Source organism: Brachypodium distachyon, chromosome 4 (genome assembly GCF_000005505.3).
Source record: "Brachypodium distachyon strain Bd21 chromosome 4, Brachypodium_distachyon_v3.0, whole genome shotgun sequence".
Taxonomy (NCBI): domain Eukaryota; kingdom Viridiplantae; phylum Streptophyta; class Magnoliopsida; order Poales; family Poaceae; genus Brachypodium; species Brachypodium distachyon.
The window spans coordinates 28297856-28323820 of NC_016134.3; the positions used below are offsets into that span (position 1 = coordinate 28297856).

Here is a 25965-nt window from a genome sequence, read left to right on the forward strand (position 1 = left end):
TCGACGGGCCCGAAAGCCCCGAACGCTCGCGTCAATTCTGGTTTACGTAAAGCTTGTGGGTTGGCGTATTCCACTAATCGCCCGCAATATAAACCCTACATCTCCAGCAATGGCGGGAACCCCAATTCCCCCTTCCCAGCCTTCCCGCCTCTCCAGTCCCCACCCACATCCCCTCTCCCACTCCCGCTCTACGGCGATGAGCTCAGGCGGGCGCGGCGGCAAGCGGCGGACGGCGCCGCCCCAAGCGCCCTCCGCGGCGGCGGCGAAGCGGGCCCACCCCATGCCGACCACCGGCACCCCGCAGCCGCCGCCTCCGGCCCCGCCGGCCGCGACGGCGGAGGAGGAGGACATGATGGACGAGGACGTGTTCCTGGACGAGGCCATCCTGGCGGAGGACGAGGCGGCGCTTCTGCTGCTCGACCGCGACGAGGCCCTCGCCTCCCGCCTCTCCCGGTGGAAGCGGCCCGCCCTCCCCGCCGACCTCGTCTCCGGTTGCTCCCGCTCCGTTGGTACAGTCCCCTTACCTCCACCCGCTCTTCGTCGATCTCGAGTCGGGTTAGTTTTGGTCCGCGAGAAATGCGTGACTGGGGGACAGATTGGGGGTTGCCGTGCTCTTAAGCAACTGTTAACTGTATAGGTTTTGGTGTTTTTTGTTCACAATGCTGCTTTAATTGAATTGATTTGATGATGCCTGGCCTCGAGAACTCTCAAATTCGGGTTCCAGGTGGCTTTGTGCAGATGTGTGAAATTATTTTCCCCAAATCCCAACACTTACCAATACCGTTCCACAACTGGCCAGAATGGTCGCAATGTACCATTCCACCGCAGATATCTCATTCTGTACCAACCCGCGCTCTTCCTGACTCTTGGCAATTCTACCAGAATTGTCCATTACTCTGATTCTGGGCAACATATAAAGCTAACAAACATGAAGGGGTAGTAGGGAATGGAGAAGTCGCCTTTGAATCGTTGCTTGCTCCTTGCCTTCGTGCTGCAGCTGCGAAGTCATGGGTTGTGCAATTACACCCATCAATTAGGAACCTGGGTGAGCCATGGAGTCGCTGGAGAAGCTGCCCTTGGGAAAGGACAGCTTCTGGAGGGGATCACAATGTTCTGTTGGAAGGAAGAGAGCTAGAAGCGATCAACAAAGCTTTCTGAGGTGTGCCCGGAGTTGAAACGGAGTTGAATAGGAAGGTGGAGAACTAGGAATGATGGTTTTGGAATCTAGAAACCTTGATCTATCTATGGCAACAGCCTTTTCTTGGATATTGCAATTCAGTCGACATTTTTACTGATAGTTACAAATTATTCCTTGCACTGAATGTGTTCTATCATTTCGTACCTGGTTTTTTTTTTGCGAGGATCGTACCTGGGTTGTTTCCATGTCTGTTAGACCTTCTATTCATATGTAAAATAATAAATAAATCTGCAAAGACATACCTGAATTGTCTGTCACCAAAATACCTCACTCCAAAGGACACACCAGAATGGCCATCAGAATGTTATCGACAACTATATCTCAAGTGAACAACACACACAAAGCAGAGTTGTGGTAACTAATCCAAAATCAGAGAGGCGGGAAAAGGAATTATAAAGTAGGGCTTGGGGCTGAATATTGCAAAGCCTAATATGACCTATCCTTTGTGCAATCACAATCTGTGTGCCACCACCAAGGCTTTCAAACATACGGTTGTTCGGAAATGAACTTTAAATTATTGAATCATGAACCTCATACATTATGCATGCTATGTTCAACGTCTCTTTGCCATTACACAAATAGTCGCTAAATGTAATTTCGATAAAGCTCTATGTTGGACATATAGCTTTATCTTATTCTTGATGCTCTTTTCTTTTGTTGGATTTTCTAGCTTTTCAGCAGCTGGATATAGATTATGTTATTGGCGAGAGCCACAGAGAATTGCTCCCCAACACTTCCGGACCTGCAGCTATAATCAGAATTTTTGGTGTCACCAAAGAAGGTTATTTGTTTCTATATTCAAATAATATTTTTCTTTATCATATTCAAATAATATTTTTCTTTATCACATGCTTTTTTCTGATGTGTTATTCTATAATTTTATGTTTCTCAGGTCACAGTGTTTGCTGTCAGGTGCATGGATTTGAGCCATATTTCTACATTAGCTGCCCATCAGGGATGGGTCCGGATGATATTTCACGCTTCCAGCAAGCACTTGAGGTTTTTTTTCTACTTTATATCCCATTCTATTTTAGTTGCCCCTTTCGTATAAACACGTTACTTTGCTGTACATTTTTCCTTATATGTTCTTCACTATGTACTACAGGTGAGGATGAAGGAATCAAATAGAAGTAGCAACGTGCCAAGGTTTGTGAAGAGAGTTGATCTTGTGCAGAAGCAGACAATTATGCATTACCAGACACAGAAATCTCAGTCTTTCCTCAAGATAGTAGTTGCCCTACCTACAATGGTTGCTAGTTGTCGCGGTTAGTGCTTGTCAATTGGCCTCGCTACTTTTTCCATTCAATGAATAACCTGTATAACCTAAAAAAACATTTTACATGGTTGGCAGTAAATTATTGTGTGAAATTTTGGCATTTACTTTGTGCCCACCATTTCTTTCTTTTTTTCAAGAGGTTGCGGCTAGCAGCATCATCCCATTTTGCCAGCTTACCACAACTGCCATGTGTTTTTACATTATAGGCATCCTGGAACGGGGCATAACGATTGAAGGCTTTGGTTCGAAGAGTTTCCTGACATATGAAAGCAACATTCTTTTTGCCCTTCGCTTTATGATTGACTGCAACATTGTTGGTGGCAATTGGATTGAAGTTCCTCGTGGGAAGTATAGGAAAGCAGCTCGCATCATGTCGTATTGTCAACTAGAGCTGGATTGCATGTATCCTCCATAACTGAATGCATTCATCCTTATTTCTAAATCGCAATATCATTCACTGGTTCTTTCCTTAAGACAACTAACAGATATTCCGATTTAGTAAGCCATGCTGCTGAAGGGGAATACTCTAAGATGGCCCCATTTCGCATATTAAGTTTTGACATAGAATGTGCTGGTCGCAAAGGGCACTTCCCAGAACCAACTCATGATCCTGTTATTCAGGTTTGTTTCATCATCCTCATGTTATGATACTTGATTTCATTTAATTACAAATGCAAATGTATTTATGTGCATAATAACTTGCTTTTCTGGAGTACAATAGATAGCCAATTTACTGACGCTTCAAGGAGAAGCCCAACCTTTCGTACGGAATGTCATGACCCTTAAATCATGCTCACCTATTGTTGGAGTCGATGTGATGTCATTTGACACGGAGAGAGATATTCTACTTGCTTGGAGGGTGAGTGTACCTCATTCTGAGTTCACAGCCTCAGTTGAATTTACTTGATTTATGATTGCATATAAATATGACCTGTATCTATGGTTTAAAGAGCAGTTTGCATCTGTTTCTTTGTGTTTCCTTCTTCCAAAATCAAATATGTTGTCAGATGGCAGACAAGTAATTTATTAAGAACAACCTGATTCTGGTTTGGTATTTTGCAGGATTTAATACGCGAGGCGGATCCTGATATTATAATTGGATACAATATCTGCAAATTTGATCTGCCCTATCTTATTGAGGTACAAGAGATTTCGTAAAGTTCACACGTTCTTACTCTTTAGACAACCTGGCAATTTTCTATACCTTAGTACAATACGGTTTCACACGTTTGCAGAGAGCTGAAGTTCTGAAGATAGTGGAGTTTCCGCTACTTGGTCGAATCAGAAATAGCCGTGTTCGTGTCCGTGATACTACCTTCAACTCAAGGTTGCCTTTTGTGATTTAAGTCTTTTGTGCATTTTTTATTTGCTTGTTGTAGTCCATGCCAGTTCATCCATAGCACATTTTAGCCAATTAAGTGTTCAGGTATCTATTGTGGTAGACTGGTAGTCCATTTACGGTCAAATAGCTGTGAAGTTCTCCAATTTTTATCTGGTTCTTTCCAGTGAGCCACTATATTGATGTTTCCTTTATTTTTTCTTGTGTGCTTACACGTGCAGCCCATATTTTGTGTTCTGTTTGATTGTAGTGTTGCATAATTTCTGATTGCAGATGTAGCGATTTATGATCTGATCTAGCTGGCAGTATGCTAAGCATGCTCATTTGTCAGCAATGAGGACATATTATTGCTTGTGCAGAAGTTTCCAGATATTTTATCCATGTCTGGGGGCATATTTTTATGGTCATGCGTAGGCAACTTTTAGATTTGTAATCTGTGATGAGATCGTCGGATAATGCAGTATCCATTTTATCACTGGGGTCTCTGCAACAGTCTTTGAGGAGTAACAACTTGATATTCCTGTTTACATAACATTGCAATGGAGGAGAATTAGGGAAAACACCATCACTGCGGATTTCACAACATTCTACAATTTTTTACCATGCCTTAATTATCACATGTTAATGGTACAAGATCTCACGACTCTGCACAGTGCAGTGATGTATGATTTTGATGTGCAAATTTAGCAATTAGACATGTAAATTCAGTAATTTTCTAGTACTCCCTCCGTCCCATATTAAGTGCTGAAATATTACATGTATCTAGACGCATTTTACTATATAGATACGTCCATATTTAGACAAATTTAAGTCACTTAATATGGGACTGAGGGAGTATTAGTTTTTTTGAGGAATTTTTTCTAGTATTCTCATTAAAAACAAAGTTGATGATGCATCTATTATACTTATCCAGGCAATATGGTGTGCGTGAAAGTAAAGATGTAACTGTGGAGGGAAGGGTACAATTTGATCTTCTGCAGGTTGTGATCTACTATTTTACGTAACAACTAGAGCAGTAGTTATTGCTATTATTCTTATCATATAACAGTATCTCATTCTTTATCTTTAATTTTTGCATGTGGACAGGCTGTGCAAAGGGATTACAAGCTGAGTTCTTATTCGCTGAACTCTGTATCTGCACATTTTCTTGGGGAGCAAGTAAGTCCAAGCATTTTAAGTGCCCTTAGTTGCTGTCAGCACACCCAAAGTATTTATACTCGTTTATACCAATATCATTCATACTCTTGTGTTCGATCAGTCCCTTTGTTATGGGCTAAATGGTTCATACAAGGGAGCATGGTCCCATTGGGCCTTTAGTACTCAGGAAAGCAATCAGATTTGAAGGTAAAGATTTAGGGGGAGAGTTATGCTTTTGTAAAGGAGATTGATTTAGTTAGGGAAATAGAGATAGAGTTTCTTAGGAACGTGAAGACCCTATTCTCATGGGATAAGCCGCATCACCTATATAAAGGGCGACCATGTAATTATTTGGATTAAGCAATGAAATAATCAAAAGTTCTGTAAGCCAGAGCATGTCTTCCACGTCATGGATGAGCCATGCCGGTTGGGATGAGTGCCCTATCTCCAGTCTTCAGACCTTCACCCTACCCAAACTGACGTTCAGCACACTCTTTGGATTGTATATGAAATCAATTTGATTTTACTAAAGTAACTTGAAGGTGTGCTAGCTCTCTAGTCTATCTGCTGCAAAGTTGCTTATCTAATGGATGGCTTTCTTCTAAATCTTTTGTTTACGAACAAGTCATTTTAGTATTTACTACTATATTTCTAGTAATATTTACATTGGATACTCTTTCTTTCTATTGTTATGAACAGAAAGAAGACGTTCATCATTCAATTATATCTGATCTTCAAAATGGGAACTCAGAGACACGAAGGCGGCTGGCAGTCTATTGCTTAAAGGTCAACCACACTGTTTTTTAAGTTATCTGCTATTAAACTGATGAACTGTTCTATGGCGTGTGCTGATTGAGTTGTTGCACTTTGTTCCACATTTGTGATTGATCTTTGAGGTGGTTCCCCCTTTTCAAATGATGGCCTAGGTTCTTTGAAGTATTCAGACCAATTTGTCAAAGGAATACTTAGATGTTGTTATCACACTTCTGATCATAAAATATGCACCTTGTGACCCGTGAATTGCAATTTTCTGTTTCACAGATATCATTTTCTTAGTGCACGTGCGGGTTTGGATGGCCAAATTACCATCAACCTAGAATTCTTAGTTGAGACTAAAACAAGATATTTATGATTTGGGCCAATACAATGTATTGATATATCTTATTTCTAATAATCTCCTTCACTTGAAAACTTACCTTGCATTATTTGCCTGATCACAATATGAGGTGTGCTTCAGAAATTTCCCAAGAAAGTTACATTGTTTGCCACAATGAATGAATAATGGCTTGAAACATTTGCTCTCTAAATCTGGCCAGTAGGTCTGACGGTAGCTTAGTTGTAAGCTAGGAACTTAGGACGATACTTGCAAATGTCCTGTACTATTTGTATCTTTGAGTCTATCACTTGCCTTTTCTGAAAGCGTGTCCCCCTACATGCTTTAACCCTTTCTATTACTGTAACCACAGGATGCTTACCTTCCGCAGAGACTCTTAGATAAATTGATGTACATCTACAACTACGTAGAGATGGCGAGGGTCACAGGGGTTCCCATTTCATTTCTGCTCTCGAGAGGACAGAGCATTAAGGTGACAACAACAGCAAATCCTGCCAACGGAAATTTTCCAGCCTATCATTAAACAAGAATTTCATTTGTTCTTCAGGTCCTCTCGCAGCTACTCAGGAAAGCAAAGCAAAGAAACCTTGTTATACCAAACATAAAGGGCCAAGGTTCTGGACAAGATACCTTTGAGGGTGCAACTGTAAGTTGATGGACATGATCTGCATTTTCTTATTATTGTAATTTTTTTCTGGCATGCAGCAGCAGCAGCTATCACACTTATAAGATATATGTTTAACATGCCAGAAAAACTTCATACTGCACATTAATACCCTTTACACTACTTTCCTTGAAGTGACAGTACATATATTTACTGTGTAAGCCCAGGGAAGTTTCCAGACTGAAACTAAGTTATCATGAGTTATGCAGAAGTTATTGTTGATGCATGTGTAATGCATCTTTGTTGTTTACCAGAAACATATATTTGCGTGCACCGACTCTTTTTTCACCTGGGAAGTAAATGCATCAATATTTTTTTCCTTCTCCATTTTTTTGAATGGGTCATGCATGAACAATATACCGCAAGGCGTGTTCGAGAAAAAAAATATAGTTTGATTTGCGCTCTATTATTCAATGATTCTTGTTTTTCCATAATTTAAGTTTCCCTTAAATTTTAGGTTTTGGAGGCAAGGGCTGGATTTTATGAGAAGCCCATTGCAACTTTGGACTTTGCTTCTCTATATCCATCCATCATGATGGCACATAACCTATGCTACTGCACTCTGGTAAACATAATGCTTTTAATTTCTATGCTAATATCTGAAAAAACAATGCTATCTGAAAATTTGATTAACGAGTATTTACATGCTTTTTTAAGGTGCCCCCTGAGGATGTCCGTAAACTCAACTTGCCTCCAGAAAGCCTGTACAAAACCCCATCTGGTGAAATATTTGTGAAACCAGAACTGCAAAAGGTATTTCCATCCAGGCAAAGTTTAATTCCTATGAGATTATTGAAAAGTCTACACTACTGTAATAACTTTGTAAAAACAGTGATGGCTGTGTGCATCGATCGATGCAGAGGCCACTGGTACCACCTCCATTTTCTATTTTTTCTTGGTTCCTGGCATGGTAAAAGGTTTTCTTGACAGAACTAGTTTTTCATAACCAACAATCTGTCCCCAATATCAGGGTATACTTCCTGAAATCCTTGAAGAACTGTTGACTGCTCGAAAAAGAGCAAAAGCAGATCTGAAGGTATATTTCTCCCATGTTATTGCTGTGAGCCAAGATTGTACTCAAGATCTTTTACTTTTAAATGGTAGGTATTCATGCATACAGGTCTTTGATCCTACTTTTTCAGGAAGCAAAAGACCCATTTGAAAGGGCGGTTCTTGATGGTCGTCAGCTTGCCCTAAAAGTACATCTTCTTATCACTCTCAGTCCTCTCAAATCAGTGGTACATAAAATGCCCACTCCTTGAATCTTGACATCGTTTAATGGTTTTCTTTCAGATAAGTGCAAACTCAGTTTACGGTTTTACTGGAGCTACTGTTGGTCAATTGCCCTGTTTAGAGATTTCTTCAAGTGTGACAAGCTACGGTGAGAACATGTTTTATTTAATATACTCCACATATTGATTGTGCAGTATAGTATCCTAACAGGTTCTAAATATGATGAATTGTGTAACACTGAAGCAATTTGATTCCACAGGAAGACAGATGATTGAGCATACAAAGAAGCTTGTTGAAGATAAATTCACAACACTTGGAGGCTATGAGCATAACGCAGAGGTGAATTATTGGTTGCCATATCTTGTATTCTCGTGTTCTTATAAACTTGCTACATTTCATACTAACTTGCCTGCTTGAGTGCTCAACATTAGTAAGTCCTAATCCTTTAGTTAGCCATTTCCCATTGATACCTCAGATATGAATTCTTGAGAGATACTGTATCAGATTCTAGCTGATGATTTACGTCTTAGCACTCTACCATGAACTTGAGGTTTCTTTCCTTGAACCAATGACTTATGGGTACAAAAACTTTAGGGTCTGCCACCAGACTACATTACTCCACCACTAACTTAAAAGGCCCTTTGTAGGATGTGAAGCGATGAGTTATGGCTAGGGAAAATTTAGGAACTGCCCAGTCAGTTCCTTTTCTTGAAGTATTTGTCACTGCTAATGCCTTAATTCGTCTGGCACGCCAACCAAGGAAACATTGGCCTCTGGTACGGTGCTGCTTGTATAACTATACAACAAGAGCTTTGGGTAGATATATCAGCACAATGTAGTGTCGGAACTATTTGCGAGGATAAAATAACTGGGAATTATGAGCCATGCCCTTGCAAAGCTGGCAGCTTTGGGAAAAAGATACTGGTACTCAATGACGAGTGGGACCTGGACCCATGTGTCACTCTCATAGCTGTGGTGTTCTATACAAAATGCAACTTTGCAGTGGCATGGCCCCAATATTCGCTATATTTTATATGCAACCAGCAAGCGCTTGACCTTCATATGGTATCCTGCTCCCACACATTCCTAGATATCAGCATAAAATGATCATTTTCCTATCTGTATCCTTTTTCCTGCTTTACTGTTCCATTCATGTTCTTATAGTTGACACAAATTCTTTGGGACATTCCAGGTGATTTATGGAGATACTGATTCTGTGATGGTACAGTTTGGTGTTTCGACAGTTGAGGACGCAATGAAATTGGGCAGAGAAGCTGCAGATTATATTAGTGGAACATTTATTAAGGTGATCCGAAGTACTTCTGAATGCTGTTGTTATTGACATAATATCGTAACAAAGTTTTGAGGGAAAACAGTGGGAAAAGATCCCACCGTATAATTTTATATTGATAAATAAGAAGTTTTGGAGATTATATAAGTAAATCAAGAAAGCACTCCCTCCGATCCATAATAAGTGTCTTAGAGTTAGTACAACTTTGTACTAAGTTAGTACAAAATCTGAGACACTTATTATGGATCGGAGGGAGTAATAAATTACAAATTGTCAGCTATCTCTCTTAAAGTACTTCCTCTGTTCCTAAATTCTTGTCGTTGTTTTAGTACAAATTTGAACTAAAACAACGACGAGAATTTAGGAATGGAGGGAGTACATGGCAAGGCTTTCTTGCATGATGTACAAGGATGGCAACTTGGCAAGTCCACGCTTGTACTGGTGATTCCTTAAAGGATGCCCAATGCTCTTGAAGATGAGATCATTTCTTGTAGACCAGATGCCCTGTTCTGCTTGTATAATGATATCCATATAAAATGGCTGGCCAGCCTGAAACTTAATATCTTGTAATGGCCCTATTTGGACACAGCTCTAATCCTTGTTCAACCTGTTCATCTTGTTTGAACTTGATTGTTCTTTTAGCTACATGCCTACATTGTTCACTTATCACTATCTTACATTGTTCTTTTAGCACTATGTTTTGTTTTATAGAGCAAAGTTCCAAGGGTTGTAAAGGGTTCAAGAGGGTTGTGAAAGAGCCATAATCTACTGTTTAGGTTGTGCGCAAGGAATTGGTGGTCGGCTTTGCCAACTCGTTTCTCGCTTGTCGTTGTTGTTTCGTTGCCATTATTTAGGTTCTCTCTATGAGGTTCATCTACTTTGTTCTTGGTAGCAGCATGCTTTTCTGTATCCCGCAGTATCAGATCAGATCTAGGTATTGCTATGCATAAGTACAGCATCAGAGTATAGCATGTTTGTTCCTGTAATAAATCCTAACCAAGTTTAAATCTGTATCTTCCTGCTCAAAGTTTGTAACCCATGTATCCAATTTTCTGAAATAATAACTTTGAAATGTTTTTTTTTGTTGATTTGACATCTGTCCTGCAGCCCATCAAGCTAGAGTTTGAAAAAGTCTATTTCCCATATCTGCTGATCAGCAAGAAGAGATATGCTGGTTTGTACTGGACAAATCCTGAGAAATTTGACAAAATGGATACAAAAGGTATTTCTTGTATTATTCGTCTGAGGTGTTATCCTACTTTCTTTCTTTAACGTTCGTTCTTTTACCTTTGCCTACAGGTATTGAAACAGTAAGAAGGGACAATTGTTTGTTGGTAAAGAACCTGGTAACCGAGTGCCTTCACAAAATACTAGTGGACCGAGATGTTCCCGGGGCAGTTCAATATGTTAAGAACACCATATCTGATCTATTAATGAACCGTGTGGACTTGTCACTTCTAGTTATAACAAAGGTGAACTATTGTGCAATGTATCTATAAATGCGATAAAGCTTGAAATCCTCCTCTGGTTGCTAATGATGACTCTGATCTGCAGGGTCTGACTAAAACAGGAGAAGACTATGCTGTAAAAGCTGCCCATGTAGAGCTTGCTGAGAGGATGCGGAAGGTACGAATGTTTGATGCTTTTTCTGAACGGTGCTTTTCTTTGTCCATTCCTTGAGACTATAGAGACGTAACTGACACTATTGAAATCAATCCTGGTTCTTTTGAGCAGAGGGATGCTGCTACTGCACCAACTGTTGGTGACCGTGTTCCTTATGTTATAATAAAAGCAGCAAAAGGGGCAAAGGTGAACTCATGTGGACTTGCTGTTGTGGAGTCATGATTTTCTTATGTGATCGCATCTGTTTTGATACACTTTCTGCATACAGGCATATGAGAAGTCAGAAGATCCTATTTATGTTCTGGATAATAACATACCAATAGATCCTCAATACTACCTTGAGAACCAAATTAGCAAAGTTTGTCCACAACACCTTTCTTGATATTCAAAGCTTCTCTTTCCCACTTCTAACAAATCATTTTTTTAATTGTCAGCCACTGTTGAGAATATTTGAACCAATTCTGAAGAACGCCAGCAGAGAACTGCTTCATGGAAGTCACACCAGAGCTGTTTCAATCTCAACTCCATCAAATAGCGGGATAATGAAATTTGCTAAGAAACAACTGACTTGCCTTGGATGCAAAGCTGTTATAAGGTAATTCTCCTTCTATGTTGCAAAAAAACCGGCACTTTGTTCTTCTCCTGTTGGACTTGTGAGCATTTGCTTTCAAATACAGTATTTAATATGGCCGTGCAGTTGCCCTATTATCGTAAAGGAGCTTTCACTATAATATCCCTCTTCTAGAACTAAAATCATATTCCTACGACCTTGATGTAAAGCATTCTTTTAATTCTCAACCTGCAGTGGCCCCAATCAAACACTTTGCTCACATTGCAAGGGGAGAGAAGCAGAATTATACTGCAAAACTGTAGCAAATGGTAGGACGTAAATCCTCTGAAATGTTTCTCATGTGCTAAGGTACTATCTCTCCAAGTGACTAATGACTGACTGGTTTATCTTTAACATCCATAGTTTCTGATCTGGAGATGCTCTTTGGGAAGCTATGGACACAGTGCCAAGAGTGCCAAGGCTCCCTACACCAGGATGTTCTCTGTACCAGGTTTGCAAATGCTTCAACGATTGCACATCACCACATTTCAATCTTTAAACTTAAACCACAAGCTTAAAACTCCTATTGGCGCAATCATCGCAGTCGGGACTGCCCTATTTTCTACCGGCGAAGAAAAGCGCAGAAAGACATGGCTGAAGCTAGGGTGCAGCTCGATCGCTGGGACTTCTGAGTCCTCTCAGAAATCTGACAACTCGCGTTTTCTCTCTGACAACCCGCATTTCCATACGTGTTGCAAAAAGGCGTAATTGCGAGTGGCGTGCTGCTGCCAGATCATGTGATTGCATCATGATGCTATGGGCCAGCGTGATGACGATTAGTGGTCGCCCTTCTAGTCAGAATGGGCTTTGAGATAGGCTTGCTGTATGGTTCATCTGCATGCCGGATTAGTTGGCAGGGACTTTGTATCTCCTGCCATTGGCAGCAACAACCTTGGTAGATAGAATGATTGGTGTAGCGGTGAGCTGCTGACGTGTAAGGTATAGCAGCTCATCTTGTAATTTGGTGAATTGTAACAAAGTGATGTTGTAACTTGCTGAGATTTTACACGTGGTCATGTCTGGCAAGTTTTCCTAATTTGTATAGTAGTTCCACAACAGATAAAATCTGACCATTGTTTCAAGTACACCATTCATTAATCTTCGCCAAATTTGCATGTTATAAACTGACATTCATGCATGTTTTTTTCCTTATAAATTCGTTTTTAAACTTGGAAGTGCCTAGAGGCTGTCTTGTGTGTTGTATAAGTTGTGATTACATGGGGCTGAGCTGCGTAGCGCCAAGCTGCCAACCGGTCATCTTGTGAGGAGGGCGCGAATGAATTTGGTTTCGAGTTAAAGTCGTGGGCCGATGGGCCTTTCCAAACGCTACTGAAGTAGGCCTTAGGCCAGGAGTGTCTGGCTTTGTAGGGCAAGGGTTTGCGTAACGTTCGAATTACAGTACGCTGTGAGGTGACTGTGGCCTTCGTTATTGTTATATTCTTCCCTTCAGGGCCTTCACCCAGTGACCCAGATACCTAATTGCTTTGCGAATTCACATTTTGGTATTCTGTCAGTGTCAAAACAATGGATGACATGCTTTCAAAGTTAGAACTATAGATGTATATTCCCAATAGCATACATGGCACACAAATATCTATGCACACTCTCCTTCCTCACTGAGAAGGCAACAATGAGAAGAACAACACAAACAACAACAACAACAACAACAAATATCTATGGACGCCATCATCTAGATTCAGTTATTTCCGCAACCTACATACCTGGTGACCTCGACGGATCATCCTCTCTTCCTATGTTAAATCCCAAGATCAAATGAAGGTCATCTTCTGGCCTCGACCTCCGTTGGCCGCCACATGGTCTTCCTTGCGCAGAGCATGGCTTCTTTGCGGTTGGAGACGGTCATCCTGACCTCCCAATGCATCGACCTCACCAGCTCAACGATCTCGTTCACCGTCTCCTTGTCGTCCCTCACGATCAGCTTCCCGTTCGGCCTCAAGATCCTGTCCGCCTCCACGATCACCGGCAACACCTTACACCTACATGCAGAGAATTAACACACATTCAATGAATTATTTGATGGGTTCATGGCCGTCGTCTTGGACTCAAGGGTAAGACGGCGTACCGGGTCTTGAGCTTGGAGAAGAGATGGTCGGCATGGAGGAGGTCGTAGGACCGCGGGTAGGTGCTGAAGGACTCACACCAGTCGTGGTAGATCCCGAAGAGTCCGCGCTCGAAGATCACCGGCAGGGTGTCCGGCGAGTCAATGGTGACGGTGTTCATCACCCACACGCTCATGTCCCTCAGCGCCGCCGCGAGGCCACCGTAGACGGCTCTCATGTCCATCACGTTGCGGACGGCCGCCCAGTCAATGCCCATGCCGGTGAGGTACGAGTTCTGGACCACCTTCCTCCAATGCTCGTAGTCCGCCGCAAAGTCCTCCCGTGCCGGCCTGCCGTAGACCCCGACCTGGCTGTTGTTTAACCAGTAGGGCACCGCCTCCGCCCTCTCCGGCCACGGCGCCGGCCACCGGGACCCGCGCACCGATGGGTAGTCTGCCGGCGCCCGGTGCATGCACGCCCGTAGCTTGATGTTCCAAGCCGCGTTCGGGTCATCGGAGCCGTCGCATAGCGGCGGCTCCTTCTGCCGCCGTGTCTCGTAGCACCGGTTGCTCTTGGGCTTCCGGAAGATGACCAGCCCCACCTGGTCCAGCGTGTCCTCTGTCTTCTTCACCATCTCCCAACACATGGCCTTGGTCAGCTTCACCATGTCATCCCAGATCTCGACGTCTTCAGGAAGCTTCTGGTACACCGGCGTGGCGGACCACACAAAGAAGCCACCGGGCCGAAGCAGCCGGTTGAGCTCCAGCAGCAGCATGCCGCCGTCGATGTGCCACGGCACGCGGCACCGCGCGCAGTGCACCACATCGAACACCCCCGCCGGGAACGGCAGCCGCTTCGTGCCCATCACGGCGGACAAGGCCGGGATCCCCCTCTCCAGCGCGAACTGCACCTGGGCCTCGTGCTCGTCCTTGGGCGCGAAGGACATGGTGAGCGCACCCCGGTCGAAGAGGAACCCGCCGAAGCTAGCCACCCCGCAGCCAACGTCGAGCACCACCCGGCTCCGCCGCCCCCAGGCCACCTCCGGGAGCGCCTCCTGGATGAGATCAATGTAGTGCAACGCTCCTCCTGTCTTGAACTGAGTGCCGCCGCCGGGGAAGACCAGGTGCTCCCCGGACAGCTTCACCCAGTTCTGGTTATGCTTGTAGCTAGCCAGGCTTGCGTGCGGCACGTTGTGGTACCAGATCTTGGACCGGCTCGCGGGCCACCGGATCGGCTCGCGGTACGCCGCCGGGGAGGGCACGAGGCACGTCGGCGGGGTCGAGGGGCAGTGCCGCTCCCGGTGCTCGTACCGCTTGTTCGTCTTGAGCTTGCTGATGGCCGCCTCGTTGTCCAGGCACGGGATGTAGTCGGCCCCCGCGCTCGTGTTGCAGAGCTTCCATGCGTAGGGCCATGAGACCGTCGTCGTCGAGGAAGAAGAAGACAAGGAGGATGTGCCATTGTTTTTGTTGTTGTTGGCGCCCTTGGGCTTCTTGGCCTTCTTCTTCTTTGTCTTCTTTGTGGTGCTGTTCTTCAGCTCGGCGGCGCGCTTGTTCTTCTCGTTGGTGGATTCGTCCGCTTGTGTCGTGAAGGACCCGTTCTGGGCTGCGCGCTCGGTGAGAAGCTCTGCCTGCCCGTTAGGGAGGGCCTCTGGGAGGAGGTTCATCTGATCTTCTTCTTGAAGTGCTTGCTGCTCGCCGGTGCTGTCCGACGACGTCAGCTTGGCTTCTGCTGCCGTAGACGACTCGTCGGCGATTGGCTTGACGGTGATGTCTTCCGAGATGAACGTCTTGTTGCTGTTGTTAGCGCCGGCGTCGTCCTTCACCACATCCACGCCTTCCATCTTCCCGTTCTCGTCGTCGAACGTCTGCTTCTTCGACGCCGCCGACACCGTACTCTCGTCAGAGTTCTTCGTGTCGCCCGACGTCTTCTCGCCGTCCTTCGCGGTTGTGGTGTCATCGACGGTCTTCCTGGCAGCGACAGCTGCGGCGGCAGCGGCACTGTCCGCGTCGGCGGTGGTCTCCGGCTTGACGAGCTCGCCGCCCTCCGTCCGGCCGTTCTCGTCGTCGAACGACGCCGCCTTGTCTCCGTCGCCGCCGCCGCCATTGTCGGGGTTGTTGGTCTCGGCATTGGTGGCGACGACCTCGGCGGCAACGACGTTGGTGCTGTCCTGCTTGAAGTTGTTGGTGGCGTCAATGGAGCTGTCCTCCTCCTTCTCCTTGGCGGCGCCGGCGGCGTCTGCCTTCTTGACGACCTCGGCTGCCGCCGAGGCTGTCGTCGTCGTCGGGAGGGCTTCCGGTGGCGCCGACGGCGTGGAGACCATCCAGAAGCCGACGAGGCAGAGCGCCACAAAGAGGACGATGGTGGCCGTCGAGAACAGCGACGACCGCTGCCCCCTCTGGTTCCGATCGAACAGTGCCATTAATCAATCCCCTCTTCCTCCCCTTATTCTTTCAGCTCATGCAATTCAGCTTCATAAATCCATATCCGCTTCCTCAGAATTAATTTCTCCCCCTACCTCTGTATCTCCAAAGATCAACCAGATCCTGAGACAGATTTAGAACAAGAAATCACCAAATGTGCAAGTTGATTCGTATAATCGTATAAAAAACAACAAAATTTCAGAAAATCAAACCCAGCGAAGACGAACACACATGTATATATACCTGGGAATCAGGGGCTAGCTCAGTTAATTTCCCACGACCAGGAACACGTAGTACTCTGCATTGAGCTCCCGATCGATTGGATTCGATTCGATTCAAAATTCAGTTCTTGGCTAGAATGGAAGAGCATGGAGCGCTCCATGCATGATGCATGGCGTGTGAATGTGTAAACTGGGAATTAAGGTGTGGTCGGAAAGAGTGCGTCGTGGCTTTCAAGGGGAGAAGGGAGTTTGGACGGAGGGAAGGGAGCGTTAAGCGGGGTTCTAGCATTCAGACGAGACAAGTGGAGAGACCGCCGGGCAAGCCACGCTCTCCGGTTTCCTAGCACAGCCCATGCAGCCTTCTACTGTATCCCACTGTTCTGTTCCATCCTCGTGTATACACGTGACTGCGTGTTCGTTTCATAAATTGAACAGGCCAAATGTGGTTGCATTTGGAGTGAGTTTCATCCTGGTTTCACTTTTTTTTACAGCTTTGATCCGATTTAGTTCGATTTTCGTTTTTCTACCCCGTTTGGCAAGAGCTGACGACCAATTCGTAACAAAGACACGTCCGAGCTGCATGCCATGTGGGCGTGAAAAGTGGGGCCCACATGTCAGGACAGAGGGATACAGATCAAAAGATTAAATGGGGTCATCAGTGGCAGAAGTTTTTCTAAATCGGATAAAAAAACAAAATTCCCACTAAATTGGGTCAAAACAGTAAAAAAAACTAAAATTAAAGGATCAAAAATGCAATTCCCTCTGCTTGTATTTGGCTTGGTGATCAGTGATAACAACAAGCCACCACTGATCAGCAAGGCAGTGACAACCGTCAGTGTTGTCTATCACAGAAGACTTTCCACCATGTCCTAGACGAGTCACCACTAGCAGGTAAAGGTTGCCCGTTAACGGGCCTCCTCCTCTGGCGGCGGTGCACCCTTGTTCGGTTACACGGGGTTAAGAGAGGATTGGAAGGGAATGGGTGCTGTCGGGGGAATGACCCCGGGTAGACTCATGACGACACGTTTTAGCCGAGAAGACGAAGGCAAAGTCGGCATAGTCGTGTGTGCCGACATCGTTAAGTCAAACTATTGCTAAGATGGCATACCAAGTGTATGCCGGCACGACTATCTCGTCTTATAAGATTGCAGGATAAGGACGAATACTCTGATCGCCGAGATGTCTCAACGGTCTTATCCTCATCGCGTGGCGTAAAGTAAGCAGCGCTGTCTTTATCACGGAATAGTAGTCGCCGCTTACGTTGCGGTGCCAGGCGACTGCGCGGAGAAGCACCGAAAGAGAATTTCTGACGGAAGCCGACAGATGACTGCTGTACTTGTTGCAGGGCGCCAGGAAAAGTAAAGTTTTCTTGTCTCCTGTGGCGCCACCCGGAAGGAACCAAGGCGCGTGCCCGGCGGGGTCCAAAGAAGATAACGTTAGGCTCCGACCCGCATGTCAGTGTGACATGGGCGGTCCATAAATAGAGTACTACCCCTCCTAGGAGAGGGATCCAAGACTTAGGCATCTAGGGTTTTCCTCTTCTTCTTCTTACTCAAGAATACAGCTCAAGGAGCGTCATTGTAGAGCTTGTTATCTCGGCTAATACAACAAAGCAGGAGTAGGAGTCTTACCTCGGCAAGAGGGCCGCGAACCTGGGTAAATTTGTGTGTGCTTGTGTATTCGTGCGTGTTTCTCTTCACGTCCTCCCTCCTCCGGATCCTCCTTCGTCCATCGGCCCCAAGATAAGCCATCCCATGGCATCTGCCGTGACACCACCATGACAGTTGGCGCCCACCATGGGACCAGCAGCGGCGCTGGCTGGAGTTTTCATCCGGACGGGAAACTTCCTCGTCACCGGAGAGCGCGTGGTCTCCGGTTTGGTCCAGAGATTCGGCTCTCTGGGCTTCACCGACAACAACGCGGGCTGCTTCAACAATGCACCGCTTCCTTGCGTGGGCCGCTTCATCAACTTCGGCCGGCATAAAACCTCGGTTGATTGAGCCACTGGAACGCACTCCAGGATGCTGGTTAGATGAACTCCTTGCTGCGCTATGGAGTCTCAGGACAACTCCAAATCGCTCTACCGGCTACACACCATTTTTCCTCATATACGGGGCGGAAGCTGTCTTACCAGCCGACATTGATCATGACTCCCCGTGAGTGACCATGTATACGGAGGTCGAGGTAAAAGAGGCCCGAGAAAATGATGTCGACCTGCTCGAAGAAGCACGGGAATTGGCCCTATCTCGGTCGGCCACCTATGAACAACACCTGAGGCGTTATCACAGCCGGAGGGTAAACCCGCGAGTATTCCGGGAAGGAGACCTCGTGCTCCGACTTGTGCAGCGCACAGCCGGCATGCACAAACTGTCGCCCCCCGGGAAGGACCCTTCATTGTGAGCAAAACGCTGCACAATGATTCCTACTATCTTATAGATGCGTAGGATCCCAAAGCAAACAGGATGGACCGGTCAGGCGAGGAGACCAAGAGGCCATGGAATGTAGCTTTACTTCGTCCGTTCTATACTTGGAAGATGAGTATTTGTATCGTTTTCTCCTTATGTTCAATATTTTGAGACAATGAAATTATCCGACGGGTTCTCAGAAGGAACCGGTGACTTCCATGCTATTTACGTGTTATATTGAAATTATCCCTTGTATGTCGGTATGGCTTAATTGTGTAATCTTATGTCGGTTTAGTAGTGTGTCGGTATTGAAAATCCCCTCTATGACTTCGCTGCTGTCCGCAACCCGGCTTCATGGCAAGCTAGAGATTGGGAACGAGATAGCTGAACACATGAAAAACGATTGCAGAAACCAACAAAGAAGCGAGCCGAGGTGTGCGTTGTTTCACTTAACCCGGCATTCCCTTCCGGTTTCGGATATTTCCAAGCGAGTCTGTCGAGTTTAATTTTTTGAAAGAGTTGTTCTATGACTTCGCGATTCATACGTCGAACGCCGACAAGGCAGACAAAAGAACCGAAGTCATAAAACTTCACTAACAGAAAAAATAGACTCGGTGACTCGGTTGGGGAACTCGGTAATTAAAAACTTAAATAAATTAAAAATATAGTGCTTCACAAACAAAAGTGTTATACTTCGGTTACACCTGCACCCGGCATCCCGAGGATCTGATAATTTTAAAGTATTTTGTCCGACATGCCTAAGAAGAGACAGAAGGATTGGCGGCGCCAGAACCCGGAGCATCTGTTGCAGTGGAAGCTGACTCGACGACAATCTCTTCGTCGACTGCCTCCTCATCTTATCCCTCGGCCATCTCTGCCTCTGCTTCGGATACCGGGCCCTCCACAAATTTATGCACATTGGCATATTGGATGAAGGAGTAGGCTCGCTCCTGTCCGAGAGGTAGGGGGAGCCGACACGCATCGACTGCAGCACGTCGAGGTTGATGCCGTCGTACCAAGAAAGTACAAACGACAAGGCCTCATCGGTGCCGACATGAGCGGCCGACTCCCGCCACTCATCCAGACGATCCTCCACCTCCAGAAGGTGTGTTGCCAGTTCTAGGATGCCGGTCGGAGCTTCTTCTCCCGACCACAAAGCTCGAAAAGCCAGCGTTGAGCATGTTCACCCCGAAGGACTTCAGAGGCTTTACCCGGCTCGCAATGCTAACTAGGAAATCCTCCAAGTCGTATTTGAAGGGTTCTGCCCCGGCTGGATCCCTCCTTTTACAGGCTTTAATCACGGCAGATTGGGCGGTCTCAACAGATTGTGGAAAAAATTCTGACAAAGGCAAAAGGTAGTAATGAGTCTCGGCACCCTATGGCTATCAACGGACAGGTGATCATAGGAAGAGATTTGGACAAGGGCCACTTACTAGTCAACATGGCGTCGATTTTGATGAGGTCACGCCGGCACACGCTGAGCAGGCGGGCGTTCTCGGCCTTTTCCTTCTCGGCACTACTGGCGCGGGTTTCAACCTCAGCGACGAGATCCTTGCATTTCTGCACCTCGCTTTCCAGGCGAATCTTCTCGTCGGCCTGGGTAGAGAGAGCTGAAGTGAGTTGACCCACCTCGATCTTGTGCGCCTCCGCCTGCGCTGCGACCTGCGCCTTCAGTCGGGCAACTTCATCCCGGTGCCGCTCTTCGAGCCGGGTCTTCTCATCTATTTAGCAGATATGTGTTACAGAAGCCTGAGTTTAAAATTGAAGGAACCCGGAATAAGGATAAGATGATACCTTGAACTTCAGCAACGCGCTTCAAGAGCTCAGATATTTGAGCATTGTCCCCGGCTGTAAACACGAGCACGTATCAGTTTCTGTTGTGCATCAATACTCGGACAAAGCTTTTATGACGGTAAAATATACTAAATCTGGCTCTGGCGATCGGCTACCAAAGCCTTGTGCTCCGCCTCCATCTTCTTATACTTCGCTAGCAAAGTCTTGAAGGTGGCGGTGCGCTTATTCATGCAGGTCTGCAAAATAGTAATCCACAAATAAGTTTATTACAGTGGAAGGTTCACAGAATCTCGGGGAATAAGTGTTTGAAGTTTTTTAAGCTTCAGACCGACTATTCTAAACCCGGCCCGAACCTCGGGGAATAAGTGTTTGAAATTTTTAAGCTTCAGGCCGACTATTCTAAACCCGGCCCGAACCTTGGGTAACTTGCGGCTGCGGTGATGATGGTGGCGGTGGCGGAGTCGTCTGTGGTTCTTGGGGTTCTTGGGGCCCCGTTGCCGGCTGCTGCGGGGTCTCCGTGACGAATGGCTTCGTTTGTGTCTCGGCTGCCGCCGAGGAAGGAGCAGCCCCGACTGCCGAGGTCCCGGCTGCGGATGTCCTAGCTTGGGCGACGCTCGTAGCGTCGATGCTTGGGCCGACATCTCGGACGGAAGTCGAATCCGCAGCAGTCTCGGTCCCACCCGTAGCTTGAGTTGTAGGCTCAGCACGGGGAGATGGAGCCGCCGAGATCTCAGACGCGATGCACGTCTGAGATTGTGTGGCCGTCAGAGCCGCCCTGTAGAAATTAAAGTTGGTTATTTTCATGACAGTAAAGAAGAAAATCGACATCAAGGATTGAAGCGTTGTAAGCCTTACCCAACGGTCATGGGCTTCGGTTTGGGTCCACAACAGGCGGTTTTCTTCCGCTTCACAGTTCGCGGAAGATCCTTCTCGGCGACACGTTTCTCACGGGCCGGCGCCTCAGTAGCAACTGGAGCCGACGCCTCAGCAGCGGCGGGCTCATCCGAGTCGACAGTTTTCGGATTAGTGCATACGTAAGTATCTTGGTGATAAATGTTCTAATGACTATAAGAAGATGTCGGAGATTGTTACCTTCGGTGCGACGGGGGCCGGCGTGGGCGATCGGCATGTGATCCTCAAAGTCCGGATCTTCATGGTCGATGGTTGTGCGTTGGCTCCCAAAGCGTTCATCCGGAGACTTCCCGTCTTCGTTGCGCTGAAGGGTGAACTTCTGCACAGAGAAATCAGATTGTGCCGAGATAAGTCTTTGTCAAATAAAAGCTGGCATAACCATATGTCGGATATGAATAGAAAGTGTGTATAAACAAGAACTCACCTGGGGAGCGCGGTGCTTCTGACTATATGCAGGTAAACCCCATTCCCAGCGCTCAGGCATATTCGTCTTCGCGATTGCCTTAACCCGGCGCAGGACCTCGCCCCTGGTCAAGTCGGACGGTGGACATTCGGTTCGGGTCGAACTGACCGTCGTAGAAGCACATCTTCTGCGTCCGGCGATGGAGTGCGCAGCACCGCCGGTACACAAAAGTTGCCAACAAATCGTCGGCAGTCATCCCGTCTTCTTTGAGTTCGAGGATGCCGGCATGGATTTCATTAATCTCGGGGATGGTCTCCTTCGGATCGTACGTCCAGTTCTTCTTCTGCTCCGGGGGGCGACTACGAATCCCGGCAGGTTTATCTGGTCGACCTCGGAGGAGTTCTTGACACAGAAGAAGGTCTTGAGCCATTTCTTACAGGACTCAAGACCTTGAATCCGAGGAAAGGCTGAACCTCGGCGAGGTATCACGGTGGCGGCGCCGCACTGAGTCATGGGCTTAGGGGCGCTGGGATTATCTTTGTCGGGAAGAACTTGTGGCCGAAACATGAAGTATTTGGCCCACAAGTCGGTGGAAGGCCAGAGGCCGAGATAGGCTTCGCAACAGGTGACGAACGCCGAGAGAGTAAGGATGGCGTTCGCCAGAAGGTGGTGCGGCAGAAGGCAGAAGAAATCTAAGAACTTCCTAGTAAATTCACTGTCCGGGAGAGCAAAACCGTGTTTGAAATGAGCGAGGAAGACGACATGCTCACCAGGCTTCGGTGTCGGCACGATCTCGTTGCTGGGGATCCGATACTCCACTTCTTCTGGAATCCGCCGGGAGCAGCAGAGCCACGCGATGTCCGCCGGGGTGACGTCGGAACCCTCCCTGCCAGCTCGCTCCGAGCCCATCCTCTCTTCGGCCTGCTGAGCAGCAGGCTCGACGGCGGCGGCGTCACGGGAGGAAGAAGCCATGGTTTGGAAAACTAGATCTAGGGTTTGCTTCTCCGGTGAGAAGGTGCTGGCACGAGGCTCAAGCGAGCAAGGAAGTGCGGCGGAGGGCCAAGAGAGCGTGCGCGAGTTTGCGGCGGCGAGCTCAGTGGCTAAGAGCTAGGAACTGCGACGGCGGAAGAACTTGGAGCTAGCAGCAATGGCGGATTGCGCAAGGAGCTAAGGAGCAGAGGAGAGCGAGGGAGATGAGGAGTGCGAAGGGTTTTTTTACCCTCGCCCCCTCCCTCTATTTATACCCGCGGCACACTAATGGGTCCCTGTGGCTAACGGAAAGAACGCACACGATCATGGGGGCATTCAACCCCATTAACGCGCACGCGTTCGGAAACCGCGCAGCGTGGCACAAAGAATCCCGTCGAATCCGGGAGGATAAGTATCTGCGTGGGAACTGAAATTCCCCTCTTAATGGATCTGTCGACTTTACTGTCCGATGGGATGACGCGCTCGCCTCAAAAAGCGTGCCGGCAGTACTTCGGGTCTTATCTTCGCGTTACTTAAGCAAAACTCAAAGTACGAGCGACAGGTGGCAGCTGTGTCGACAGGAGCAAGTTTACTACTGTAGGCCACGGAGGAAAGAGGAATCTCGGCTCAGGGCTGAATAAGCACGCCGATTCAATATGTCGGAATAGCTTGATCTCGGTTAAGAGAACTCGGGGCTGTTTCAGCATCCTCTTCGGCTAAGCCCTGGTTGGCTTCAGTGGTTTGTTTATGGGAAACTGTCGTGGTCCAACATTCTTCCCTGCCGGACTGCAACAGCTTCGGAGACTAGTGTTGGGGGAATGACCCCGGGTAGGGTCATGACGACACACTTTAGCTGAGAAGACGAAGGCAAAGTCGGCATAGTCGTGTGTGCCGGCATCGTTAAGTCAAACTATTGCTAAGACGGCATACCAAGTGTATGCTGGAACGACTATCTCGTCTTATAAGATTGCAGGATAAGGACGAATACTCTGATCTTGGCTGGCGTCGAGATGTCTCAACGGTCTTATTCTCACCACGTGTCGTAAAGTAAAGCAACGCTGTCTTTATCACGGAAAAGTAGTCGCCGCTTACGTTGCGGTGCCAGGCAACTGCGTGAAGAAGCACCGAAAGAGAATTTCTGACGGAAGCCGGCAGATGACTGCTGTATTTGTTGCAGGGCGTCAGTAAAAGTAAAGTTGTCTTGTCCCCTACGGCGCCATCCGGAGGGAACCAAGGCGCGTGCCCGGCGGGGCCCAAAGAAGATAACGTTAGGCTCCGGTCCGCATGTCAGTATGACATGGGCGGTTCATAAATAGAGTACTACCCCTCTCACGAGAGGGATCCAAGACTTAGGCATCTAGGGTTTTCCCCTTCTTCTTCTTTTTCCTCAAGAATACAGCTCAAGGAGCGTTATTGTAGAGCTTGTTATTTCGGCTAATACAACAAAACAGAAGTAGGAGTCTTAACTCGGTAAGAGGGCTCCGAACCTGGATAAATCTGTGTGTGCTTGTGTATTCGTGCGTGTTTCTCTTCACGTCCTCCCTCCTCCGGATCCTCCTTCGTCCATCGGCCCCAAGATAAGCCATCCCATGACATCTGCCGTGACACCACCACGACAGGTGCAAAGCCTGACGATCCCTGATTTCGTGTTGATCCCGTCAGGGAAGGGAATAACCAAACGGGACCTTATAGTGGTGACGAAGGACTCAAAACATGACCTCAAATCACATACGGATGCTCTATAGTAGTGGACCTTCCTCTGTTAGATAAGGACTGAAAATAAAACCAATGCAGGAGAAGGTTAGGTCTTTATTTCTGATTAGGAGAAGGTACAAAATGTTTCCCTCCTTAGCCTGGTTGCAAGTCTTTGCAGATTATAGTAGTACATACGGTATAAAATTTCTTCCCCTGCGATTCCAATTGACAGTACATATAATCACCCTATGAACATCAGTTACTGTCTACTACTCCTACCATAGGTCAGGCTGGACCTAGGCGCACCACAAACTTGGCGTGTTTATGTTGTAATCGGTCTATTGGTAGGCTTATTAATAAGTGACTACGTTTCCTTTTTTTTGAAAATGAAAACTTATATTGATCTCAAACTTTATATCGACCGATACAACAAAAGAGTACCACACCTCCGGACCCAGGATTTTAGAAGTGGGTATTCAAAATGTAAAATAACAATGCCATAGCTAAGCCTTGTTTTTGGCATACAGAGTTGATTATAGCACATATAGGAGTACTGCATTTTCATACATAGAAGAGATAGCACATAATTGAGTAAAATTTCGTATAATTGATCATCCCATCAGAAATTGTATAACTGAGCCGAGCATAACATCACTAATTAGAGTACTAATTGTTCAAGAATCTATACAAATTTCTGAAGTTTTCATCCTTAGTCACATCATTAAAATGGTGCTTCAATTGATAAGGAAGCTTGTTCATTTTTTCATCTTCAAAATCTTTCTATCAAGCTTGTCCAATTTCTGATCGAGTGATCGGCTGATCGTTGATCGCTGATGCTGAGGCATTGTGCAACTGTCGGCTTGTCGCAGTGTAGCCGCCAGCCGCTGACAGGGGGAAACCGGCGGACGGCACCGAGCAGCAGCCACGCACGGACCCGACGAGATGAGGAGGAGAATTTTCTGCTCACAACTCAGTAGAATTCGGCATGGGATTTGGAAATTGGGACAGCTGCGCTAGGTATTGAAGACGAGGAGCCTCAAGGTGTTTTGGTCAGAACGCATAGATTCGATTGAAGACGAGGCTACGAGCAGAGATGGTTCAGTTTACTGGGCTGGCCCAACTCAAAGGACTAGAGCAGGGTGGAGAGAAGGGCCTAATACGTGAATACAGTTGAGATTTAGCATGAAATTCTTTTCACATATATACCTACATTATACGTACTATATATATCCAGGCTTTTTTTTTCCAAAATTGATGGGTATTCAATTGAATACCCTTGAATTGAGGTGGGCCCGTCCATGCACACCACAATCTTATTACATCAAAAGACTCTAAGCAGACTCAATCCGGCGACTAGACCACCATCCATGATGGCAGAAAATATCCCTGACCACTTGCTCTAACTTGCTGCACGTCATCAAAACCAGTTGACGATCCGTTGACTTGAGTAGCATAGACCAAGTACAGAACCAAGTGACTACGAGTTTCTGGGAGTGGCTTGCATTGTTATTGTAATCGGTCTACTTAGGCTTAACTTTCTATCAGTGCATCGAGACACGGTTTTTACAATTTTTCCTGGGAAAAAATAACAAAGCAAGAAA

General features: G+C 46.5%; 2 protein-coding genes and 1 long non-coding RNA gene across 3 annotated transcripts; 1 reads left to right on the top strand and 2 right to left on the bottom strand.

Moving 5' to 3' along the window:
• Positions 1-87: 87 nt before the first annotated feature.
• Positions 88-12588, top strand: LOC100827521 (DNA polymerase delta catalytic subunit). Its single transcript, XM_003577709.4, has 30 exons — positions 88-509; positions 1869-1979; positions 2091-2197; positions 2304-2463; positions 2681-2876; positions 2960-3095; positions 3196-3333; positions 3537-3614; positions 3710-3801; positions 4727-4793; positions 4900-4971; positions 5650-5736; positions 6417-6536; positions 6612-6710; positions 7186-7293; positions 7386-7481; positions 7699-7764; positions 7871-7927; positions 8022-8109; positions 8221-8300; positions 9154-9267; positions 10360-10474; positions 10552-10724; positions 10807-10878; positions 10987-11061; positions 11144-11233; positions 11310-11470; positions 11681-11754; positions 11849-11936; positions 12030-12588. The coding sequence occupies exons 1-30, from the start codon at positions 110-112 to the stop codon at positions 12115-12117; spliced, it is 3408 nt and encodes a 1135-aa protein (XP_003577757.4). The 5' UTR covers positions 88-109; the 3' UTR covers positions 12118-12588.
• Positions 12589-12999: 411 nt separating this feature from the next.
• Positions 13000-16361, bottom strand: LOC100827097 (probable methyltransferase PMT24). The gene is made up of 3 exons (XM_003576167.3): positions 16209-16361; positions 13569-16088; positions 13000-13482 (listed from the first exon to the last, which is right to left on the bottom strand). Exons 2-3 carry the CDS (start codon positions 15962-15964, stop codon positions 13266-13268), a joined length of 2613 nt encoding a protein of 870 aa, XP_003576215.1. The 5' UTR covers positions 15965-16088; positions 16209-16361; the 3' UTR covers positions 13000-13265.
• A 2866-nt stretch (positions 16362-19227) lies between these two features.
• On the bottom strand, positions 19228-21415 carry LOC112268790. Its single transcript, XR_002960255.1, has 5 exons — positions 21241-21415; positions 20802-21160; positions 20386-20621; positions 20025-20312; positions 19228-19930 (listed from the first exon to the last, which is right to left on the bottom strand). It is a non-coding gene; the product is annotated as an uncharacterized LOC112268790 (long non-coding RNA).
• Between the last annotated feature and the right edge of the window lie 4550 nt (positions 21416-25965).

Coding starts and splice junctions, on each gene's coding strand:
- LOC100827097 (XM_003576167.3), bottom strand. CDS start 15,964: ATGGCACTGTTCGATCGGAACCAGAGGGGGCAGCGGTCGTCGCTGTTC. Junction 13,483..13,568: donor TTCTCCAAGCTCAAGACCCG/GTACGCCGTCTT, acceptor CTCTGCATGTAG/GTGTAAGGTGTTGCCGGTGA.
- LOC100827521 (XM_003577709.4), top strand. CDS start 110: ATGGCGGGAACCCCAATTCCCCCTTCCCAGCCTTCCCGCCTCTCCAGT. Junction 6,537..6,611: donor CGAGAGGACAGAGCATTAAG/GTGACAACAACA, acceptor TTTGTTCTTCAG/GTCCTCTCGCAGCTACTCAG. Junction 7,765..7,870: donor GAGCAAAAGCAGATCTGAAG/GTATATTTCTCC, acceptor CTACTTTTTCAG/GAAGCAAAAGACCCATTTGA.